We start from the raw sequence: 19,185 nt of genomic DNA on the forward strand, positions 1-19,185 counted from the left end.
TCTGTCAGTTCCATCATTTCCTTTGAAGAGCTCGTGCTTGGCACCCTGGGGCAGGCTAACCTCGACCAAACCCGTTGCCCTCTTGAGCATGTTCCGGGCTGTGGGCTCCTAGGAGACGATGTCGTGGACAATGTCGTTCAAAATTGATTTTTTTAATGATCTGCGAAGAGTCGCTGGCGGACGATTTCACACAGAGCTTGACAAGCTCACCTCAAAAGTAGGAGGAGGAGATGGACTGTGGTCCAAATATATAATTAGCTGGGCAGAACAAATTTCAATTGCGCTCAGCAATGGGCTGTACATGGGGATTATGTTATGGAGAATCCGCGATGGCGTTGAATCTCAATTGAACAAGATGATGCGGCAAAAGATTGAAGACCAGTCAATCATGGATAAAGAAATGCACAAAGAGATACGAGACGAATTCGTCGTGGCTTCTCTAGAGCGTTGTGCAGTGGAGGACGACCGAAAGGCTGCCGAAGAAGAGAGAGAGGCTGCCAGGGCGGAGAGGGAGCAAGAAGAGTTGCCGAAGCCGAAAGACAAGTGGAAACAAAGGAGAGAGAAAAGGCAGAGATTGAGCGGAAAGCGCATCAAGACTATCGGCACTCCGATGTTGAAAGGAAAAGACAAGAACAGCGAGACAAACTTGTTAAGCATCGCTCACACACCACCGTCATTTCTCATTCGGTTATTAACACGAGGCACACTAGATACACAACTTCGCCTATTCAAGGATAAGACTGAAGCTGACAACCATCGTAACTTCAGCGTGCGGGATGATATCCGGTCCGAGCGAGCACCCGGAACGCGCAAGTGGCTCCTGGAACATTCAGTATTCCGAGATTGGAAGAAACGAGACTGTGAGCGCCCGATTCTGTGGCTCAACGGAAAGCACGGCTCAGGGAAATCCTTCCTTTGCGGATCCGCGATTGACGAGATATCTTCTGAGCCGCCGCGAAAAGGGGTCGCCTTCTATTTCATCACTAAGGATAAATACTGGCCGAGATCTCACTTACTTCGGAACCTGGCTTCGCAGCTTCTCAGTGTCCTGGAGACTCTGGCCATTGGTGAACTTCCTCCTTCTATAGAGTCGTTCGTTCCCATTTGGATAGGTACGGCCAAAGTTGAGAGCTTGATTCACGATTTGCTCCAAGGTCTTCCGATGGCCTTCATCTTCATCGATGGTCTCGACGAAGCCGACTACATCGATAGACCTGAGTCGATTGTTCAAGGGGGAGAACTTCTGATTTTCGTCAAATTCCTGATCAAGGAAGCAATTCATTTGCTCCGGAAGGTCAGATTGTAGTGCAGCAGTCAAGTTTCCGAAAAGGTCCGACAATACCTCCTTCACAATAACGGGAAAAATAAGGTACTCCAAGTATCAGTCACCGCCGACGACATTGCAGATGATGTACCCTCATACCTCTGCGAAAAGATACAAGGACCGAAGGACGCCAATGACCTCTTCCTTAAGGCGCTCATTTGTACATCCATACCGACAGAAGTTGCAGGAAGCTTCCTTTGCGCTCAAATGATGTTGAGCGAACTGGACGATCTGAGCACGGAGACCGAGGACATGGAAAACCGAATCACTTTGATTGAAAAGGGACTCCCAAGAAAGATGGAAAATCTCTGTAATGGAATCATCGATCGTATCAGAGCACGATAAAAATCGAGAAACAACAAAGATTTCCCCCTCTGGAAGTATGTAAGCCACTCAAAGACAAAACAAGGACCTCTAACTAACGATCTAGCATTGTTCTGTCTCTGCTTACATTCTCTAAGCGACCAATGCGGTTGTCCGAGATCGCCAAAGCCATTGCAATCATACGAACACCCGATGGACAAAACCTGAATTAATACAAGCTGGTGTCCTACGATAAAACTTTGGACAGTTGCATGTCCCTTGTGTGCCGAACCCGCGCCAGTAAGAGGCCTGGGGATGATGACCTCCTGTGTCTGTCCCATCCTTCTGCTCGGGCATATCTGACGGACAACACTGACATCTCCGGCCCTCTCCCTGAGACTCCGCTAGTGGACAGTCGCATCATACGAAAGTGCTGTTTGCGCTACCTCCGCCAGCCGCGATACTCTCAGCTCCTGACAAAACGAACAGGTGGCGCATTTTACACTTCCCATGGTGAAAGGGTTGCCTCACACAACTTGCTATCCTGGGCAGCCAAATACTGGTTTCAGCACTGCGACTCGTTGAAGACAGGGCCATCCAAAATATCAGCTGGAGGTCACGGGTGTACTGCGCCAACAGAAGCTGAGATCGGAGATGTCAAGTCATTCCTCACGTCCTCAAACTTTCAGACATGTATTCAGGTCTAAAGCATATATGCTGTGAGCGATTTCTAGCAAAGATTTGTTCCCCTCACCGACCGAGGCATTTCCACCCGGAGAACACTTCCACATTGGATCCTGAACCTGGATCCCGGGCTTTCTCGCGCCTGTTTCGCCTTTCAGGCAGAGTGATGCCAGCTTCTGCAATTGACACCCATGTCCAACTACATCGGCGAAATTGATCGGTGCTTCAGGGGGTTTTCTCGGTAAAGATAGCTTTCTTTCGAGGCACCAAAGCCGTTACAAATGCTTCCGGATTGGCGAGGTCACTACACTGTCGGTCACTACGGACAGTTGCAGGATGAAGCATCTGAGCTCAAATGGGAACACAATCACATTGATGTGGACTCGAATGAGTGGGTAAGTTATATGTCTACCTTGTGGGATATTCGAAGAGTGACGACGACCGAATTAGTTGATAGCGATCACAGCGAGTCCAGGCATATGCACCTCGAAAGGTGGTCTACGTCCCCAATCCATGAATGATTAAACAAGCCTCTAGGTCGTTTTCTGCCGAAAAGACGAGCATCGATCGCTACTCAACGCAATGCTCGACGACTTTCAACTCCTCCCCTGTTGTACCTGATCTGACTTGCATCGTGGCACCGAATGCAGCCCATCTCTCCCTCGATTCTGCGTTGCTTAGCATCGGAGGCAAGTTCTTTTTTTGCAACGAGGGCGGTTCACAAGACTTGGAATTTGCGGAGCTCAAAGGCTTTGCTTTTGCAGAGTTTTGGGAGGACGGTTGTTGTCGGGAAGACTTCATTGTACTGTGTAGAAGACGTATTCCTCGACCAAGGTTGGAGAGCAACGAAGATGAGAGGAGCGAGGCCAGAAGAGAAGAAGCCATGAGACAGAGAATTTCTGTCTTCCAGAACCGGTCAAGATCAAGATCGAAGGCTAGACGACCAGGCAAACTTCCTCACCGTTTTCAGTCATTTGCAGACTATGCCGCAAGTCGAGGTGGAAGACCGATGTCGGTGAAGGGTAAAGACCGATTTTTAATGACCGAGAACTCTTCTGAGGATTCGGAGGAGACTCGGTTTCCGAAGAAACAGACAGTCTCGGTTCCGAAAACCTGCCAGACCTCTCGTCAACCGAAGACTCCTGAATCGAGGGCTCAACCGACACCGAAGAATCATCCAACGAAGAGATCGGTAGCGATGGGCCCGACAATTCAGAATCGGGATCAGCCGGTGACCTGCAGTCAGTCGAGGATGACGACAATGCAGACGATGACTTGTAGGACATCGAGGTGGAATCAGAATACCAACGCGAAACGAGCGAGGCTGGGTCTCTAAAGTCCCTCGATTTGTTTTCTCGATTTCTCATCAATTCGTCGGAATCCGAAGAGAACGGAGACGAGAGCGACGTATTTAATACCACGTGGCTCAAACATGAGATACTCATCGAGGAGGCGGACGAATATGAGCCTGTTCAACTTGCAGCTCCAAGAGGGGTGTTGACATGCGACGCATGCGACCGCAAGAGGCTGCAGGAATGGTATCACTGCATCCTATGCAGCAAGGGAGACTTCGACCTGTGCAGAGACTGCGTTCGCCGCGGGCGGTGGTGTTTCAACCTCGGTCATCGCCACTACAACCGCTGCTCATCTCTGCGTCAGGCGCTTGCTCCACCGCCGCCGCAGTCCATCTGTTGCCTCCGGCCTGGCCAGTAGGGTGCGTCTCACCTGCTGATGGTACAAATCTTGCCGCAATAGATGGATGGCACCAGCGGCGTTGCTCAGCAGGCCCCGTACGCATTCCTTGCCGGCAGCCAATACGGAGAGAGCACGTTCCGTGAAGCTCGAGGTCAGCAAAGGCCGCGCGATTGCAGTATTGCTAGTGAAGACAAGACGCTTGTGGCTTGTCCGGATCTTTGATCATTTGTTCTTTCCATTCGTCTGCTCAAATGTCTCCGCTTTGCTCCCGCCGTATATCTCTGGACCTCTGAGATTTGGAGGAAGGACAACCAAATGTGAAATGCTCCAGTAAATTGTGTTGCGGCAGGCTTCGGACGCACCAGTTTAGCTGCGTCCGGGCACGCCTCCACCCTTGCGAGACGGTAGTCAGTCGGGCCCGGTCCCAAGGCCCGAACTCCGGCCCAAATCCCGACTTGCCACGAGACGGAAACGCCGGCTGAGTAGCAAAAAAGGAAGATGCGGTCTGTGAGGAAGGGATTTATCAGACTGTCGCAGCAGGCCGTCAAACTTTAATGTCCCACGTTATGGAGTCATGCTTGGAGAGTGGAAATGTTGTCAGACGCAGCAGTTTGGCTGCGTCCGAAGCTTCACCGCGCCACGAGCCATGGCTTGAGGCTCTCCTCCGCATCGGTGGCAGTTCTGGCGACTGGTTGTCATGCTGGACGAGGTTGCGGCGATGGCTGATAACGATGAGGGGCGTCGGACGACCAGTCCAGTTCCCAGCCGGGGGAGCGACTTGCAAGACGACAAAAGACGATTTTGCCACACAGCGTTAGCTAAACATATGCTTGAGGTTCTGATCGAGAAGAAGCCGGGCGAGGGAGACCTCGCTGAGTGTGCTGTGTTTTGGCAGCTGGAAGATGCAGACGACGGGACAGTGGGAAACTGCAGCGGGGATGACGTCGAGGTTGAGCCAAAGCACCTGTCACCACAAGGTGCCTGCACGGAAGCATGTGGGCCTGCTGCTGGTTTGGGTTTGGGTGCTCCCTGGTCACATTTGGGAGCTGCACCTGTATGGTTAAATGTGGGCCGTTGTGCACCCTACCTTAGGTGCGTGCGCTGGGCCGGCCTTTTTGATTACATAATAGTGACGTAGTGTTCTGGCTTTTCTACTGCCAGAACGCTACGTCACTGGAGCGTTCTGGCGTTTTTTCGCCAGAACACTACGTCATTAGAGCGTTCTGGCGTTTTTTCCCGCCAGCTCCCCCAAGGTTTTCCTACACACTGACAAGTGGCTTAATTATCGTAGACACTAGTTAGATTCGCACAAAGCCCCCCCCCCCCCCCCCCCCCTTCTCCTCCCGGCACGCTTATCTAACTGGACAGAGAAATCAAAAGAGCGCGACGGGGCAAGGGAGAAACCCGCAATAGCAAGGGATTCGGGCCTCGGGCCCGGGCCCGGGCCCGGCCGACTTCCGTCTCGCACCAGGAAGATGCTGACGTAATGCAGGTCGAAGGATTTTACGACCTGCACAGACCTCAGGATCCAATGATTGGTCGGAGCACAATGGCCCACAATAATTCCTGGTGACGTCAGTGTTCAGTGCAGTGTGTTCTTCGTCTGCTTCGCACCCCTGTAGCAGAGCTACCCAGAAGTGATGGCAAAGGTGCAACGACGGTCCGGACCATCTCTGGGCAGCAACAGGTATATTCACGAGATCTTCTTGCCCAACGGAGAGCGGCTTTCGCGGCAGCACTGGCCTTTTGAAGCTGACTGATTCCTCGCTGCTCGTTCAAATTGGGGGGAACTTCAGCGATCGAGGAGCTGCGTGGAGAGGACCGATGCAGGATCTGCCTGCCCAGGATCGGGAGCTTGGTGGGTGCAAAGACGATGCTCGTGATTGACGAGGGGTTCTGCGAGAAATAATAACATGTTGAAGGAGGGTCACTCATCATGCGAAATGAGACCGAGTGGGCTCCTAGTAGGTCTACCTGACATGTTCGAAGGTGCAAGGCGATGCATCTTTACAACGGTGACATGGTGTCTGAGAGACGTTTGCAGCTGGGGACGGCCGAATTGCCAGATGTGCGATGTGAAGCTTTGCAAAGTCAGGATAGGCGGAGGTTGCCGAAAAAATGAAGCAGAGCAGAGAAGAAGACTGGTGTTCAGGCCCTGTGCTGCTCTTGGTGTGGCCGGGAACGTACCTTATCCGCCTGGGTTGGCCCGAAAGCATGTGCCTGGAAGTCAGCGAAGGACGGCCCGAGCCGCAAGGAGGGGAGGGGAGAGTCCGTTAAGTCCACAACCCGGCCTGAAAACGGGCGATAAGGTAACTAACACCTGCCGGGGGGCCTGGCGAACTCAAGGCAAGGTAGGTGTAAGGTGCCCGTGGACTTGGGCCTGGGCCCTGCAGTGTGTTAAGCCTGACAAGCCTGTGGGCCATGGAGAATACAACGCGACACACTAGGTAGGTAGGTAGAATCCAATACCGCCAGGGCAGCTGTGTTCCTAGGTACGTACCTGGTGGTGTTTGGGATGACTTGAGGCCCTACGTTGGCACCTTCCGCGAGATGCGACGCTTGGCTTTCAGACTGGCGACAACGCTCCGACGACAACATCCACAGCATTGCCTTCTCACATCATTTATGCCGGAGGAAAACGCCGCCAGCAGCCACCTCTGTGCATATGCCCTCGATAATGCCTGTGACTTGAGCTTGGATGCCACCGCAGTCGCTGCAGAGGCTTTCGCCTTCGTCCGCGCGACCATGCCCAGACGAAAGAAATACCTCATTATGGTGTAGGTCTTTCATTGCTTCCATCTATCCTCGTCTCTCCTGCGCGCATCTCTCTTCTCCTCGCCGTTCTCATCATTCCGGTGGCCCTCGTTATCACTCTGGTGTTTCTTTCAAGGCTGACAAACATCAAAGGCTTGCTAGGTATCTTGGAACCAAGCCCGAAGAGGTCGTCTTGCATCATTGGCATGACCGCATAGTTTCCGTCGGCACAAGGGACTCCCAAACCAAGGTCAAGGCGACTGCGAGCATACATTCAATCCCCACTACTCGTGCCATTGGGAACAAGCCCACGCCAACCAAAGAGGGCGAAGAGGGAAATTATTTCCTGGATCGGCTGATCTTCTAACGCCGATTCGAGCAAGGGATCTCTGAGGCGGCTCAGAGGGTGATACCTGTCTGAGTCGCAGGGGGGCTTAACGATGTTCTGTCGACCACTCACCCCCGGCGTGCACATGCAATACGCAGCGAGTTTTGCGATTCAGGCGGATACGACGACAACACCATCACGATAGTAGGGCTTGTCCCTTTTGCGATTCGTTTATGAAATATCTGATGGGGTGGGGAACTGTTTAGCAAGACATGTTACTTTGTCGCGTTTTCTTGTTATCGCATGGATTGGCGCTGGGAAGGTTCAGGGCTTTTCCTGCAGGTATCACGATCAAACAGAGACAGATTGTGTCTCACCTGGCTGTTGTATGAAAGGACGGTTTTGCGGAGTGCCATATCCATCGCGCTAGCCTTCAACAACAATAATTCCAACATGATCTGCCAAGTGTTTGCCGCAGCACGCTGCACAGTTCCAGATCATCAGATCGCGATCGCCAGCTGCAGGCTGATTGCTCTGAGCCAACTCAAAGACGTAGCAGTATTAGGCTTGGCTCACCTGGGTTGTTGTGAATAGGAGGAAACGGTCGGTAATTGCTTTACAGACATGAGGGGGTTGTTTTTGGTTTGCTTCGCTGGAGTGCGAAGGGACGGGGTTGTAGGGGGCCTTTTCTTTGTGTCGAAGTCTTCCCTGGCAGTCCGGTGCTGGGCGACAATGCATCCAGTCGAAGGTGCCTGGACGATTTGGCAAGGAGCAATGATATTCGCTTGCTTCGGGTGTTTGGTTGGATATCGATTTCGGGGACGTTCCTTGGCCTGTATCGCACGGGGGGTTGGCGATGCGAACTTGGACCGGGAGGGCGCGAAGATGAAGACGGTGCAAAATGGGCACGTTGGATTCCTGAATGCCCACTCATAGTCACATCCATTGGCTGGAGCGGAACTTAATATGGGCCACTGTGCTCAGTGGGGTGTACACTGACCCACTTCTCCCTCGGGTCCCTGGCCTGAAAGTCGAAGTTTTTCTTCGACTTGTACTACGTAAGAGACAGATGTACATTGACCCACTTCTTCCTTGGGTCCCTGGCCCGAGCGGTAAGCCAGTGCTCACTCATGCTGCAGGTCGAAGAAAACCCGATGTTTTCTTCGACCTGCATTACGTAAGGGACACAACTGTCCCCTACATTACATAAGGCACGCAATGGCCCTGGCACTTGTGATAGCCTCCTCAACCTCCCCATAAGACGTGAGTGGACGTAGCAGATCAGCGGACGGTTGTTTATACTTCAACAACGTCAAGCGGCAGCAAAACGACAAGACGAAAACACGATATGGACATATTTCCCGCGGTCTTGCGCCGTTTAATAGCGGAGATCACCTGCAAGTAGGCGATGATTCACCACCCGACCGCTGCACTAATCTTCCGCTCGTTGGTTCGCTCGCACAGGCCAATGGGGGGAAAAAAAAAAAAAAGGACCACGAACCACACCTGGGAACCTCATAGGGACGTTGGAAGCACTTGTACAAGCCATCTCACTCCTCAACTACCATCCGGCGAGTCTTACAATTTCGGTCCTAAGCATCGCATTGGCATTTGCAAATCTAGGGGTCGCGGAACGATGGCGCTACCTCTTCTCGACGTGACTACCTCGTATGTCACAGGGACTGTCTCTGTCGCAAACACCTGTGGCTGGTTCATGTTCCGTCCGCGACCAGCTTTCAGGTCATGATGCGGGCTCGATATTTGTGCGAAAAAATCAGTGACAGTGGTTGGATGCCCGCCCTGTGCTGGCAGCGGCCCTGCCCCACAGCTGCGCTGCGAAGGAGCACCGTGCAGGTCGAAAAACCACCACCAAAAGTTTCGAGCTGGCGGTTGGGGGTCATGCGAGCGGCACTCCAGCAGCGAAGCGCGGCAAGCGCTTCTAATAAATAAGTAGATAAACGAGCAAAATGAAAACATGCATACCGTCAAAGGGTTCGACGCCTTTGATTTGATTTGTCTATCAATTCGGGCTGACCTGAAACAGTGGAAAGTCCGGCCTCCCCGGAATTCCCTGAAAGCCGTGCCGGCTTGAAGGCCCCACACGGCGCCGGCAGATCTCATCATCACGCCGTGGCATCGAACATGTCGGTCGCGCCCCCCCCCCCCCCCCCCCCCTGGCTGCAGTACCATGAGCTCCGCCGGAACTTGAATAAAACACGGGCACCTGCGAGTTGCAGCCCGGCTGCTGTTGACTGGAAGCTGGTCTCAGCAGCTCACCTCCTTCTTTTAGGGAGGAGGGGGTTGCATCTGCTTAACCAAGGGATGCAGCGACAGGAGCGGTAAGGTAGGAGCGCCACTACCTTGCCTGCTATCAACGACGGAGAAGAAGCCCGCATGAGGTCTTACCTCTTACACCTCCATTGTGTAGCAAGGGACTGGCAGCAACCGCTCGTTCCGTTCCTTCCTTCTCCTGCTACCTGCAACACAAGTAGCTCCACCGCAGCTGCCTGGCGTGAGGCTTCGACTTTCGACTTTCGACTTTCGACCTTCGACCTTCGACCGGCACGCCCACCTCAACCACCCCTTCGCCCCCTTCGCCCCCTTCCCAAGGTGCACTGCACTTTCCATGGTTTCCTCGCCGCGTCCTGCTACCTTCCTTATCTTTCATACATTGCGACAATTCATGCGACCCCCTCAAAGTCAGACCCTACCTTTCTTCGTGTCAACACTGCGCAAATGCCTTCGCCCCCGCAAACGTCCCAGGTCCAGCCCTCCTCCAGCGTCACCAACACAAAGACCATTCCTGCCAAGTCTGCAGAGCCGCCGTCCGATCAAGACTGGCCCCCGCCTGGCCCAGCCGTCGAGCGTCCCCATCCCGTGGTGCATCGGTCGAGGCAACCCCACGGGAGGTCCAAGTCCACGAGTGCATGCACCAAACCGGGCGCGAGCATCATTTCACCAAAAAGCCATGAGCAGCATCTTCAGAAGCATTGATTCAGGTCGCATAAGAAAACCTCTTTGAATTCTCCACTGCGCAAGGCGAAGAGACAGCCTTTGGTCGGGTTGCTGAACGACGGGGGCGGGGCTCACAATTGTTCGGTTTGCTGTAAGGCGTTTGGGGTGTGCAACGCTGCATGGTGGTGCCTGTAGCGTTGTGGCTGGCGGCACTGGGTCCTGAGGCCTGTGCAGGTCGTAAAATATTACGACCTGCACCGCTGAGGCGGGTCATGTCCACTGCTTCAGTGGGCAGTGCTCAAAGTACGAATACCTATGTACCTTACCGGTGGATGCATCTCAACGTTATTTCAACGTCGTTGGACTTACTTATCCACAGTACAAAGTAACAAATATGGTATTTTGGTATGTTTACCCATACTCTCTACAGAAATGTACACGGATAGCCTCCCCCACGTGGTCATGATCGGCTCCAAGCAGAGGGCTGATGATTGAAGGCACCGAGAGAAAGACGCGTGGCCACTGGATGTCTCGACTTGGGACTGACCAGCAAGACCTCCTCCCCTAACAGCACAACCTGAAGTGCATCTCCGGATTGGTGGTAGGTGGACCATTTTGGTGGACGTTGTTAGCGGAAGGCACCGTTTTCAAACGGCGTCCACGTTCAGTCGCGTCACTTCGGTGCACCTGAGGCGCGCACGAGAGGAGGAAGATGCTGACGTAATGCAGGTCGAAGTATTTTACGACCTGCACAGATCTCAGGGCCCAATGATAATCTCGTTCTGTGGGGCGCTGCACCGGCATTATCTGTGCTGCACCCTGAGGTGCCCGCTGCACTTTACCTTGAAGGCCCTGCCAGTGAACTCCAGGGCAATCAGGTAAGTGGCACTTGGGCTAGGAAGCAGAGCCGCCAGCCCACAGCGTTGGAAATGATGCTACCGAGTGAGGCGCCTGAGATTGCTCCCACACCGTGTAGGATGTTTTGGATGGCTTGGTAAATCCCGCTGAGAACACATTGGAGAAAATGGCTATTTTGGGGATTCGTTGTTAGCAGTCTGCCGTCCCGATTCCTCATCTGCGGACCATGAGTTAATGTTGGGAGCAAAAAGAAATGCATCAATTACCATACCTAGCTCGATCAGAAAAAGCCCTACGGGCCTTTCCCAGTCATCCTCTTCGCTTCGCTCGTCGTTTCCTGGGACATCCCGTAACAGCAGCGTCGTTTCAACACTCTCGCCAAAGCCGGCGGCGCCGCTCACATTAGAGCCAGCCGCTTTGAATATTGCTCTAGCCGCCTTGAAAATGCAATAATGAGCCTACAGTAATTCCTTTTCTTTTCTAGTCAAAGGCGGTAAACTCTCCGTGGCAGAGTGTATGTTTGGTTCACCGTCCACAGCCAGCGGCACGGACCTAGCCATGCGAATGCGGCCGGCTCCTTGGCGGCTGAGTTCTCGTCTCACCCAAACTTGGGTGAGCCATGAAAAGGACCTGACGCCTGTTGGAAATACACTCCAAATTTACGGCTCCGGTGGCTTAAAAGACGGTGATGGGAATTGCGTTAAGGCTTTGTTTCCGGTGACTGGACTTCCAACGCACGACGGCGGGTAGCGTGGAAACCGTTAATCTCCGCCCAGTTCCATCTCGTCACATAGGATTTCGCCACAAGCTATAAGTTAAGCTATTTAAAGGGAATTTCCTCGAGAGAAGTCACTTATTTCAGAGGGAAACCATACGCATTTATAACTCTGATGAAATCCTGCCTCTCAGTCCGTAGGTATCTCTAAACCCCCGACGTCCTTTCGCAATATGTAAATCTGCCCTCAACCCATTCTTAGCCGAGCTGCCAAAACGCGAGCACCATCTGTATCTTGAGGGCTGTTTAACACCGGCGCTTGTCTTCACACTTTCTGCAAAGAACAAGGTTCCGCTTCCGTCTCCGGCGGATGATCCGTCATACGAGTATCCCGAATCGCCGAGCAAGCGTTATGAGCACTTCGACAACCTGGACGACTTCTTGTAATGCCATTACCGTGCCATGCGGGTACTCGTCACCCAAGACGATTTCGAGATGCTAGCTTGAGAGTATTCCGTAACGGCTCATGCAGACGGCGTGCAGCATGCTGAAGTGTCCTTCGATCCACAGAGCCACACGTCGCGTGGTGTGCCGCTTGACAACGTCGTAACTGGGCTCAAGGCCGGCTGCGTCCGCGCCGAGCGTCATTCCCGGTGTCAATAGCCGTCTCATCATGTGCTCCTTGCGCCGCCTGCCCGTCACCTCCGCAGCTGAGACGCTACAGTCCGCCATCGCCGGGGGGCACCTTGATGGTGACCATGACTCGCGCGCCATCTGCGGTTTTGGCTTAGACTCGTCCGACATTGGCTTTCGCCCCGAGCTGTTCACTGATATGTATCTCGAGGGCGAGAAACGCGGGGTCCGGCGAACCGCGCACGGCGGTGAGGAGAGCGACCCAACGTACATTTTTGGTACATTGGACTCCCTTCACGCCGAGCGAGGAGTCCGGTTGGAGACGTTGAGCCCCTTCGCCGTATAATTGATGAGAAAGTCCTGCTGAAGGTCTGCCCACTGAGCAATGTTTGCCTGCAAGTCGTCGACGACGTCGCTCAGCTATCTATCAAGAGGTTCCTGGATGAAGGTTTCCGGTTCAGCATAAACAGCGACGATCCAGCAAAGTTCGGCGGCTACATCCTCAACAACTGCGGTGCCGTTCAGGAGGTCTTCGGTATCAGCGTTGGCCAGTGGCGCATCATCGCCGAGAACTCGATCCAAGGCAGCTGGATGGGAGAGAAACGCATGTCGGAGCTCATGTCGGCGGTGGCACAAGTGGTGGAAAAGCATAAGCAATAAGTCTCGTAGATTTCACGATGTCTCGTAATTGAATAAAAAGACGTTGCGGAACCAAGCTTGGATATCATCTGCACCTTCGCTCGGTGTGCCGCTATCGCACACTGTCTACAGGGATGGATCGAAATCGCCGAGCGGGGAGGCAATCCACACGCCGCTCGGGTCTCCCGGGTCCACAGCGAAGAACCTGGCTATGATCTCGTTGTTCGCAATCATGTCGTTGATGATGTTGCGCTGCATCTTTTCCCCGAAGACGTCTCGGAGGTCCACCCGCATCAGCTTGACGACAATTTCCTCCTCCATGCCGAGAATCGCGTCAATCAGGACCGCCCCGCGCCCGGCTATAATATCACACTTTCAGATGCGGAGCCTGGCTGCGGCTCATATGAGTTCGAGCAGCAACCGGCGAGCTTGCTCGTCGGTATGATTTACTTGGCATAATAAATTGAGGCCGATGACTACTGCTGCCGTTACGCAGACGGCAGAATGCGTCCAAAGGAAGATAGTTCCCTCGCGCTCTGTGATCTTTTCGTGCTGTTGCAGGATGGTCAGCGCGGCGGAGATGCACGTGGTGCGCGTCCGTTGAAATTCGGGGATGTAGAAGAACCAAAAACGCACCGGCCGGTGGATCATGATGATCTTGTCTGCTACCGAAATGGTAAAGCTGGCTCTGGCTAGGGACAGCCAGCTTAGCAGCTCTTCGTCTTCGGCGGGACCTCGTATGAGAAACAGCCGGATTGTCTGCACCATAGCCCTGAACTTGAAGTCCGGGTACGCAGGGAAAAGCAAGCCTGGGCCGAGTGGGTTCACGCACAGAGACGGCTCGTTCGCTTGCATTGAAAAGCAGGGGCTGTCCGTAAACCAGGCGCATTCTACTATGTCTGACATGAGCTTCTGGGAGAGGCCCATTCTGACTGGAAGTTTCGTAGTGAGGTTCGTCACGCCTCACCACCGGGAGCAGAATGAAAGCCCACGTCCAACTTCTTTTGTTCACAGCGCTGCGGTGCACCCTGCACTGGAGAGTTTGCAAAGGGAACACCTAAGGTGGACACAGGACACCGCGGCCTCAGCCTCCCGCTACATGGAAGGGCTGACGCCCACAGTGGTGCGACACCTCATGTGCTCGGGCCCTCCTCGGAGCATCATCCAGTGTGCTGACCCTCTATCTGGGAGCGTGATTATAGACATAGTGAAACGCGTGACTCAGGCTGATTGGGCCGACGGTTGTGCGTGCGAAGGAGAGCGCAGAATGATTCACACGTCGTCGCTGTTTAGCACACGGTACATGTGGGCCGACAGGGTCGTGCACTGCAATGATATGGCCTCCTACGTCCACCCTGGCGAAGCGAAAATGGACATACCCTGGCCTTCGCCTTTCAAATGGTAGCCTACGCTTCTCAAAACATAGCGGCAAAGCGCCGCTCCCTCCACCGTCACTATGAGTAGCAGCACCCCGTTCGACCTGCCTGAGCTCGCCCAGATGGTGGCTGAGAACCTTAAAATTGGAGATTATGGTAGCGCAGAGACAGAGATAATGCTTCCGCGAGCTGACTTTGATGGCATTGCAAGAGTGAAGAAAGGAGTCAGCAGATAGATAAGCTCTTTCGTTGGCAACGGGAGCGAAACTCCCACATCACGGGAATGACCCATTGCTGGCTGGAGGGGCCGAGAGCTGCGGCCATGTTCGTAAGTGCCGTGTGCTCTGCTAATAACGCGTGGTCGTTCCATTGCGCAGGTAACGAGCTCCATGTCACGGTGTTCGTATCTTGGCTTAGGTCGAAAGGAGTGAAAATGGACATGTAAGAGTTTGACGTTCTTGCGACAGTGACCGACATCACGGGACGCAGGACTCTCGTCTACACTGGCACCAAAGGCGACACGATGGTGAAGCTGACCTGGAAAGAACACAGCAGACCAACAGGCTCGTGTTTGGAATGCCCACTTACCTGCTTCCAGGCCTTCATGACTCCTCTTCTGGCTGCTCACTTGGACTACTCAGCCTGCGCGCGTCGGAAAGGAAAGCTGCTGACGAACTACATGGGTTCCTCGAGGGAGTAGTGGAACAATGTGGCCCACGAGCTGAAGTCCAGAGGCTTTGAGATTGAAATGCCTGTAGGGGGTGTTTCTCACCTCGATGGACAGATCAAGTCCATAGAGGACGACTATTAGTATGTTGTAGTTCCTGACTCTACGCCAGCTTTTGGGTGCTTTTACGCTGCGGCAATTGAAAGCCACGTGAGTGACATGACCCGCCAGGCCTGGTTTGTTGCTGGTTCAAAGTACATCTTCATCACTGAAGAGGATGGATCTAATAAGCTAGCTGACGCCCCTGTGTCCACGCCTTACTATGCAAGCTAGCGTGCTCTTTGATAGAGATAACTCTCAAAGCAAGCACCCATGAGGCTGCCGGACGACATGGACACACACCCTACCTGCGTGACAGCAAGGTGCGTGGATGAGGTGTACATCACTGTAGGAGTAAAGGAGCCGCCCGAATCCGAAAACGACAACAAAGCCGTAGTACGGTTCTCAATCTGGGCAGTGAAAAGACTGCTGGACTGCATTTACGCATACTGTCAGCTCGTCGGTTCAGGCGAAGGCTGCCTATATCTTACTGAAACTCAGAGCAGCTCCGAAGGCCAATTGTGTTCTTCTGTTTAACGTTCGAATCTAGCAAGCGTGTGACCCACCTCGAACTAAGCCGGCCGAGAAGAATGTTTAAAACGCGCGGCGGCAATGGCCGCCGTCCGCACTACCTTAATCTGCTCCGGTTGCTGTGCCACGATGGACCATTACCCACGTTGCTGCGGTCCTCGCAGGGACTCCCATAGAGTCGCTTCCCGAGCCCACCAGTCTGTGTAAGACACACTTCCCTCTCGCCTAATTTTTCTTGCCATCCACTGTTAGTGTAATACGTGGGATACCACCAAAATTCTTAACAGCGGAAAACCCTTCAATTCTCGCCTCCAGCGCCCTCCCGCGATGGCCTCGCAGCCTCCGGCGGGCTCTGGACCGATGCCGGCCTCCTCGGCCGGCCCTGATCGAGGCTCTGGAGCCCCTCCGGAGCCGTCCCCAACCTCAAGGGCTAAACGCCGCCGCGATACCGAGGCCCAGCCAGCCCGGCCCAGCCTCGTGGGAAGCCAGCCCGACGCCTCTACGACAACCCCCTTAACGGCTAAGGGACCCTCAACTGTGAATGGGACAGCTGCTGGAGCTGTCCTTACAGCCCTTAGTGAAGAGGCCAAGCTCTACGAAGCCCGAAAGGATGTCTTTATGGCTATCGCCCAGTCTGTAGACAACGTGGTCTCTTGCTTTGAGGGGCCTAGGAAGCAGATCGCGAAGGAGGCTACAACCTACGTAGTTCAAGCCTTGAAGAGGATCATGGGGAACGGAACGGCGGCCCCGACCCCGAGCCGGAATTGGGCTAAGGTGGTAGCTTCGGCTGAATCTGCAGCTGCAGCCCCAGCCCAAGCCCCGGCCCCGGCCCCGGTCCGCACCCAAAACCCAATCCATCCCCAGGCTCAGACTCAGACTCTAGCCCAGCCAAAGGAGGACCTCCGGGTCTTTGCCCGCATCCCCGAGGAGGGCCTAACGGCTGCTAGGAAGCATGCCCCTTTTGCCCTCCGCCGGAAGGTCTGCCAGGCCCTTGGCCTGCAGCTAGCAGATATCCCACATATCTACCACATCGCAACTGGCTACTCACTGAGACCCCTGAATAAGCAGGTTCAGCAAGCCCTCCTTACGGACAAACAGAAACTAGCAGACAGTCTTGGAGCCTATAAGGTTGAGACCCCTACTAAGTGGTTCACCTATGTTGTCCCACGCTGCCCTGCTAAGCTATGGACTATCGATGGGGATACCCTCGACCCAGCTACTCTAGTTGAAGAGGAGGTCTTTGCACAGACAGGATGCAAGCCTATCCGGGCCCGCCAATCCCAACTTGGCGTGAATCCTATCACAAACGAAGTCTCTTGGATCATCTCCTTCTCTGCAGAAGTATTACCCTTCAGACTCTTCAACCAAAGCAGCAGGTCTCAGCTTATCCAGAAGAAAAAGACTATCGCCCGACATGACCCTGGTTGCCAGGGATATCACTCGAACCGATATTGTAACCGGCAGCCACTTTGTGGCAACTGCAGCAGACCCTCAGGCTCCCACGAGACTTGGCCCTGCATAGCCAGACCGAAGTGCGCAAACTGCGCCGGCCCCTTCCAAGCCAACCACAAAGGCTGCCCGGCAAGGCCCCTAGTGGTTAACGGCTCCCCTACCCTCCCAGGTCGGAAGGAACTCTCTCGGATCCGTAAGGCTGGGCAGAAGGCTTATGAGGCCCTCTATCAGAACAGCCAGGCTAGCACTCAAGCTACTGACAACCACCAGCGGTCCAGCGGAGACCCAACACGCCACCAGCCCGGCTCAAAGCGACCACGCGCCCCTACCCCTGCCCAGGATTCAATTACCGTAGCAGACGCTAGCGATACGGCAAGCTCTAGTAGTATGGATGAGGACGAGAATGAGGCTGAGGCAGACGTCTATATCAACAACAACCCTGACCTACCACCACTACCTACCCAGCATACCCCTCCTAGGCTAAGCAGCAGGGCCCAGAGGGTAGCTCAGAAGCCTGATTATAATGTTACTAATGCCTACACACACCTCGACCTCGACTCAGAGCAGTAGGCTCAGAATGGCTACCCCACGGGTATTACGGGTCGCCCAGTGTAACGTGGGGAAGAGAAGCCCAGCTCATACAGCTCTTCTAGAGCTCTGCTGGGCAGATCAGATCGATATAGTCCTGATCCAGGAACCCTGGATAGGCTATAGAGATAAGATGCAGATTAACACACACCCAGGCTTTAACTCCTACGTACCAGTTGACTTCTGGAACAGCAGAGACACAAGGCCTAGGGTTATGACCTACACACGCAAAGGTCTAAGGCTGCAAATACAGCAACAAAGGCCTACCCAATCAAGAGATATCTTGTGGGTGAAAGTTGGCGACCTCACTATTATGAATATATATAGGCCGCCAGATGAGCCTATAAACCAAGCAACCAGCCTCCTTCTAGATTACCAACCGCCAGAGAGAGCCCTTATTGCTGGGGACCTTAACGCCCACCACTCCTCATGGGAACCTGGGTCCCCTAGCCGAAATCGAGGAGACGATATTGCAGAATGGGCGGAAGGCTACGATCTTCTGTTTATTGGGGAGGTTGGGGCCCCTACCCATACCCACGGGCATACCCTCGACCTAACCCTCTCAAATATCCCCTTTACTGAGGCTTATATCAGCCCACACCTACACCCAGGGGCTGACCACGAAGCCATCACAACAATTATTCCTATGAGTAGGGCCCAGGAACAGGGACGCCAGGCTAACCAGCTCTCAGTACCAGAGTCAGCCCTACCACGGCTAATCGACCTAGTAAAGGCTGGGGCTACAGCCTTACCTACTCTAGGGGAACTGCCCAGCCTAGCAGAGCTAGACACCCTAGCTGCCCAACTAGTCAGCCTCTTCTATACAGCTATTCAAGCTGTAGGCAAGAGACGGACTAATCAGGGTAGGGGAGCCCCCTGGTGGACAGAAGAATGCTCAGTAGCCCACCAAGCTGCTATTAAGGCTAGGCGCCAACAGGCCCAAGAACCCGGGCTGGTCATACCTCCCCCTATCCTAGAGGAACAAAAGGTCTTCTTAACAACCGTTAGAAGGGCAAAACGCGCCTACTGGACTACTAAGGTTGAAGAGGCTAAGACAGACCAAGATCTATATAAGATCATAGGCTGGCGGAAGTCAAGCCTAGCAGTTAAAGCTCCGCCTCTAATAGTAGAAGGAGAGACGATCAGCAACACCTACGACAAAGCCCAAGCCTTACGAAAGGCCTTACTCGAACGGTTTAGCGCTAGAGATGACCTACCTGGGAACCCTTTTGCTATCCCAGTGGTCACAAGGCGTCTTATACCCTGGCAGGATACAGTTAGTATAGAGGAAGTACGCCAGGCTACTCTAACAGAGACTACAACCCCTGGGACTGATAGGATTACTACAAAGTTACTACAATGCACCTGGGGTTTAGTAGCTAGGCCTATACAGCAGCTCTTCCAGGCCTGCGTACAGGTAGGCTACTTCCCTAGACCCTTCCGCAAAGCGGAGGTTGTTATGATCCAGAAACCGGGGAAAACAGACTTCTCTAAGACTGGGTCCTGGCGCCCGATATCTCTATTATCCTGCTTAGGCAAAGGCTTAGAGCGGTTGATAGCAAAAAGGATGGCCTACCTTACCAT

At 53.8% G+C, this 19,185-nt stretch overlaps 4 protein-coding genes across 4 annotated transcripts; 3 read left to right on the top strand and 1 right to left on the bottom strand.

Annotated features, from left to right (window-relative positions):
* Window positions 1–355: 355 nt before the first annotated feature.
* CGGC5_v017291 (Vegetative incompatibility protein HET-E-1) lies at window positions 356–1,860 on the top strand (the record flags this gene model as incomplete). Its single annotated transcript, XM_032027908.2, has 4 exons — window positions 356–1,294; window positions 1,370–1,634; window positions 1,689–1,704; window positions 1,755–1,860. 4 exons carry the CDS (start codon window positions 356–358, stop codon window positions 1,858–1,860), a joined length of 1,326 nt encoding a protein of 441 aa, XP_031875764.2.
* Window positions 1,861–12,289: 10,429 nt separating this feature from the next.
* aah1-0 (Adenine deaminase) lies at window positions 12,290–12,909 on the top strand (the record flags this gene model as incomplete). The annotated part of the gene is made up of 2 exons (XM_066153884.1): window positions 12,290–12,527; window positions 12,608–12,909. The coding sequence occupies 2 exons, from the start codon at window positions 12,290–12,292 to the stop codon at window positions 12,907–12,909; spliced, it is 540 nt and encodes a 179-aa protein (XP_066006733.1).
* A 105-nt stretch (window positions 12,910–13,014) lies between these two features.
* CGGC5_v017293 (uncharacterized protein) lies at window positions 13,015–13,815 on the bottom strand (the record flags this gene model as incomplete). Its single annotated transcript, XM_032027905.1, has 2 exons — window positions 13,015–13,260; window positions 13,339–13,815. The coding sequence occupies 2 exons, from the start codon at window positions 13,813–13,815 to the stop codon at window positions 13,015–13,017; spliced, it is 723 nt and encodes a 240-aa protein (XP_031875763.1).
* Window positions 13,816–15,888: 2,073 nt separating this feature from the next.
* Window positions 15,889–17,583, top strand: CGGC5_v017294 (uncharacterized protein; the record flags this gene model as incomplete). Its single annotated transcript, XM_066153885.1, has 1 exon — window positions 15,889–17,583. One exon carries the CDS (start codon window positions 15,889–15,891, stop codon window positions 17,581–17,583), a length of 1,695 nt encoding a protein of 564 aa, XP_066006727.1.
* Between the last annotated feature and the right edge of the window lie 1,602 nt (window positions 17,584–19,185).

Source organism: Colletotrichum fructicola (genome assembly GCF_000319635.2).
Source record: "Colletotrichum fructicola Nara gc5 chromosome Unknown KSG_Nara_v1_contig12, whole genome shotgun sequence".
In the NCBI taxonomy this organism is placed as follows: Eukaryota; Fungi; Ascomycota; class Sordariomycetes; order Glomerellales; family Glomerellaceae; genus Colletotrichum; species Colletotrichum fructicola.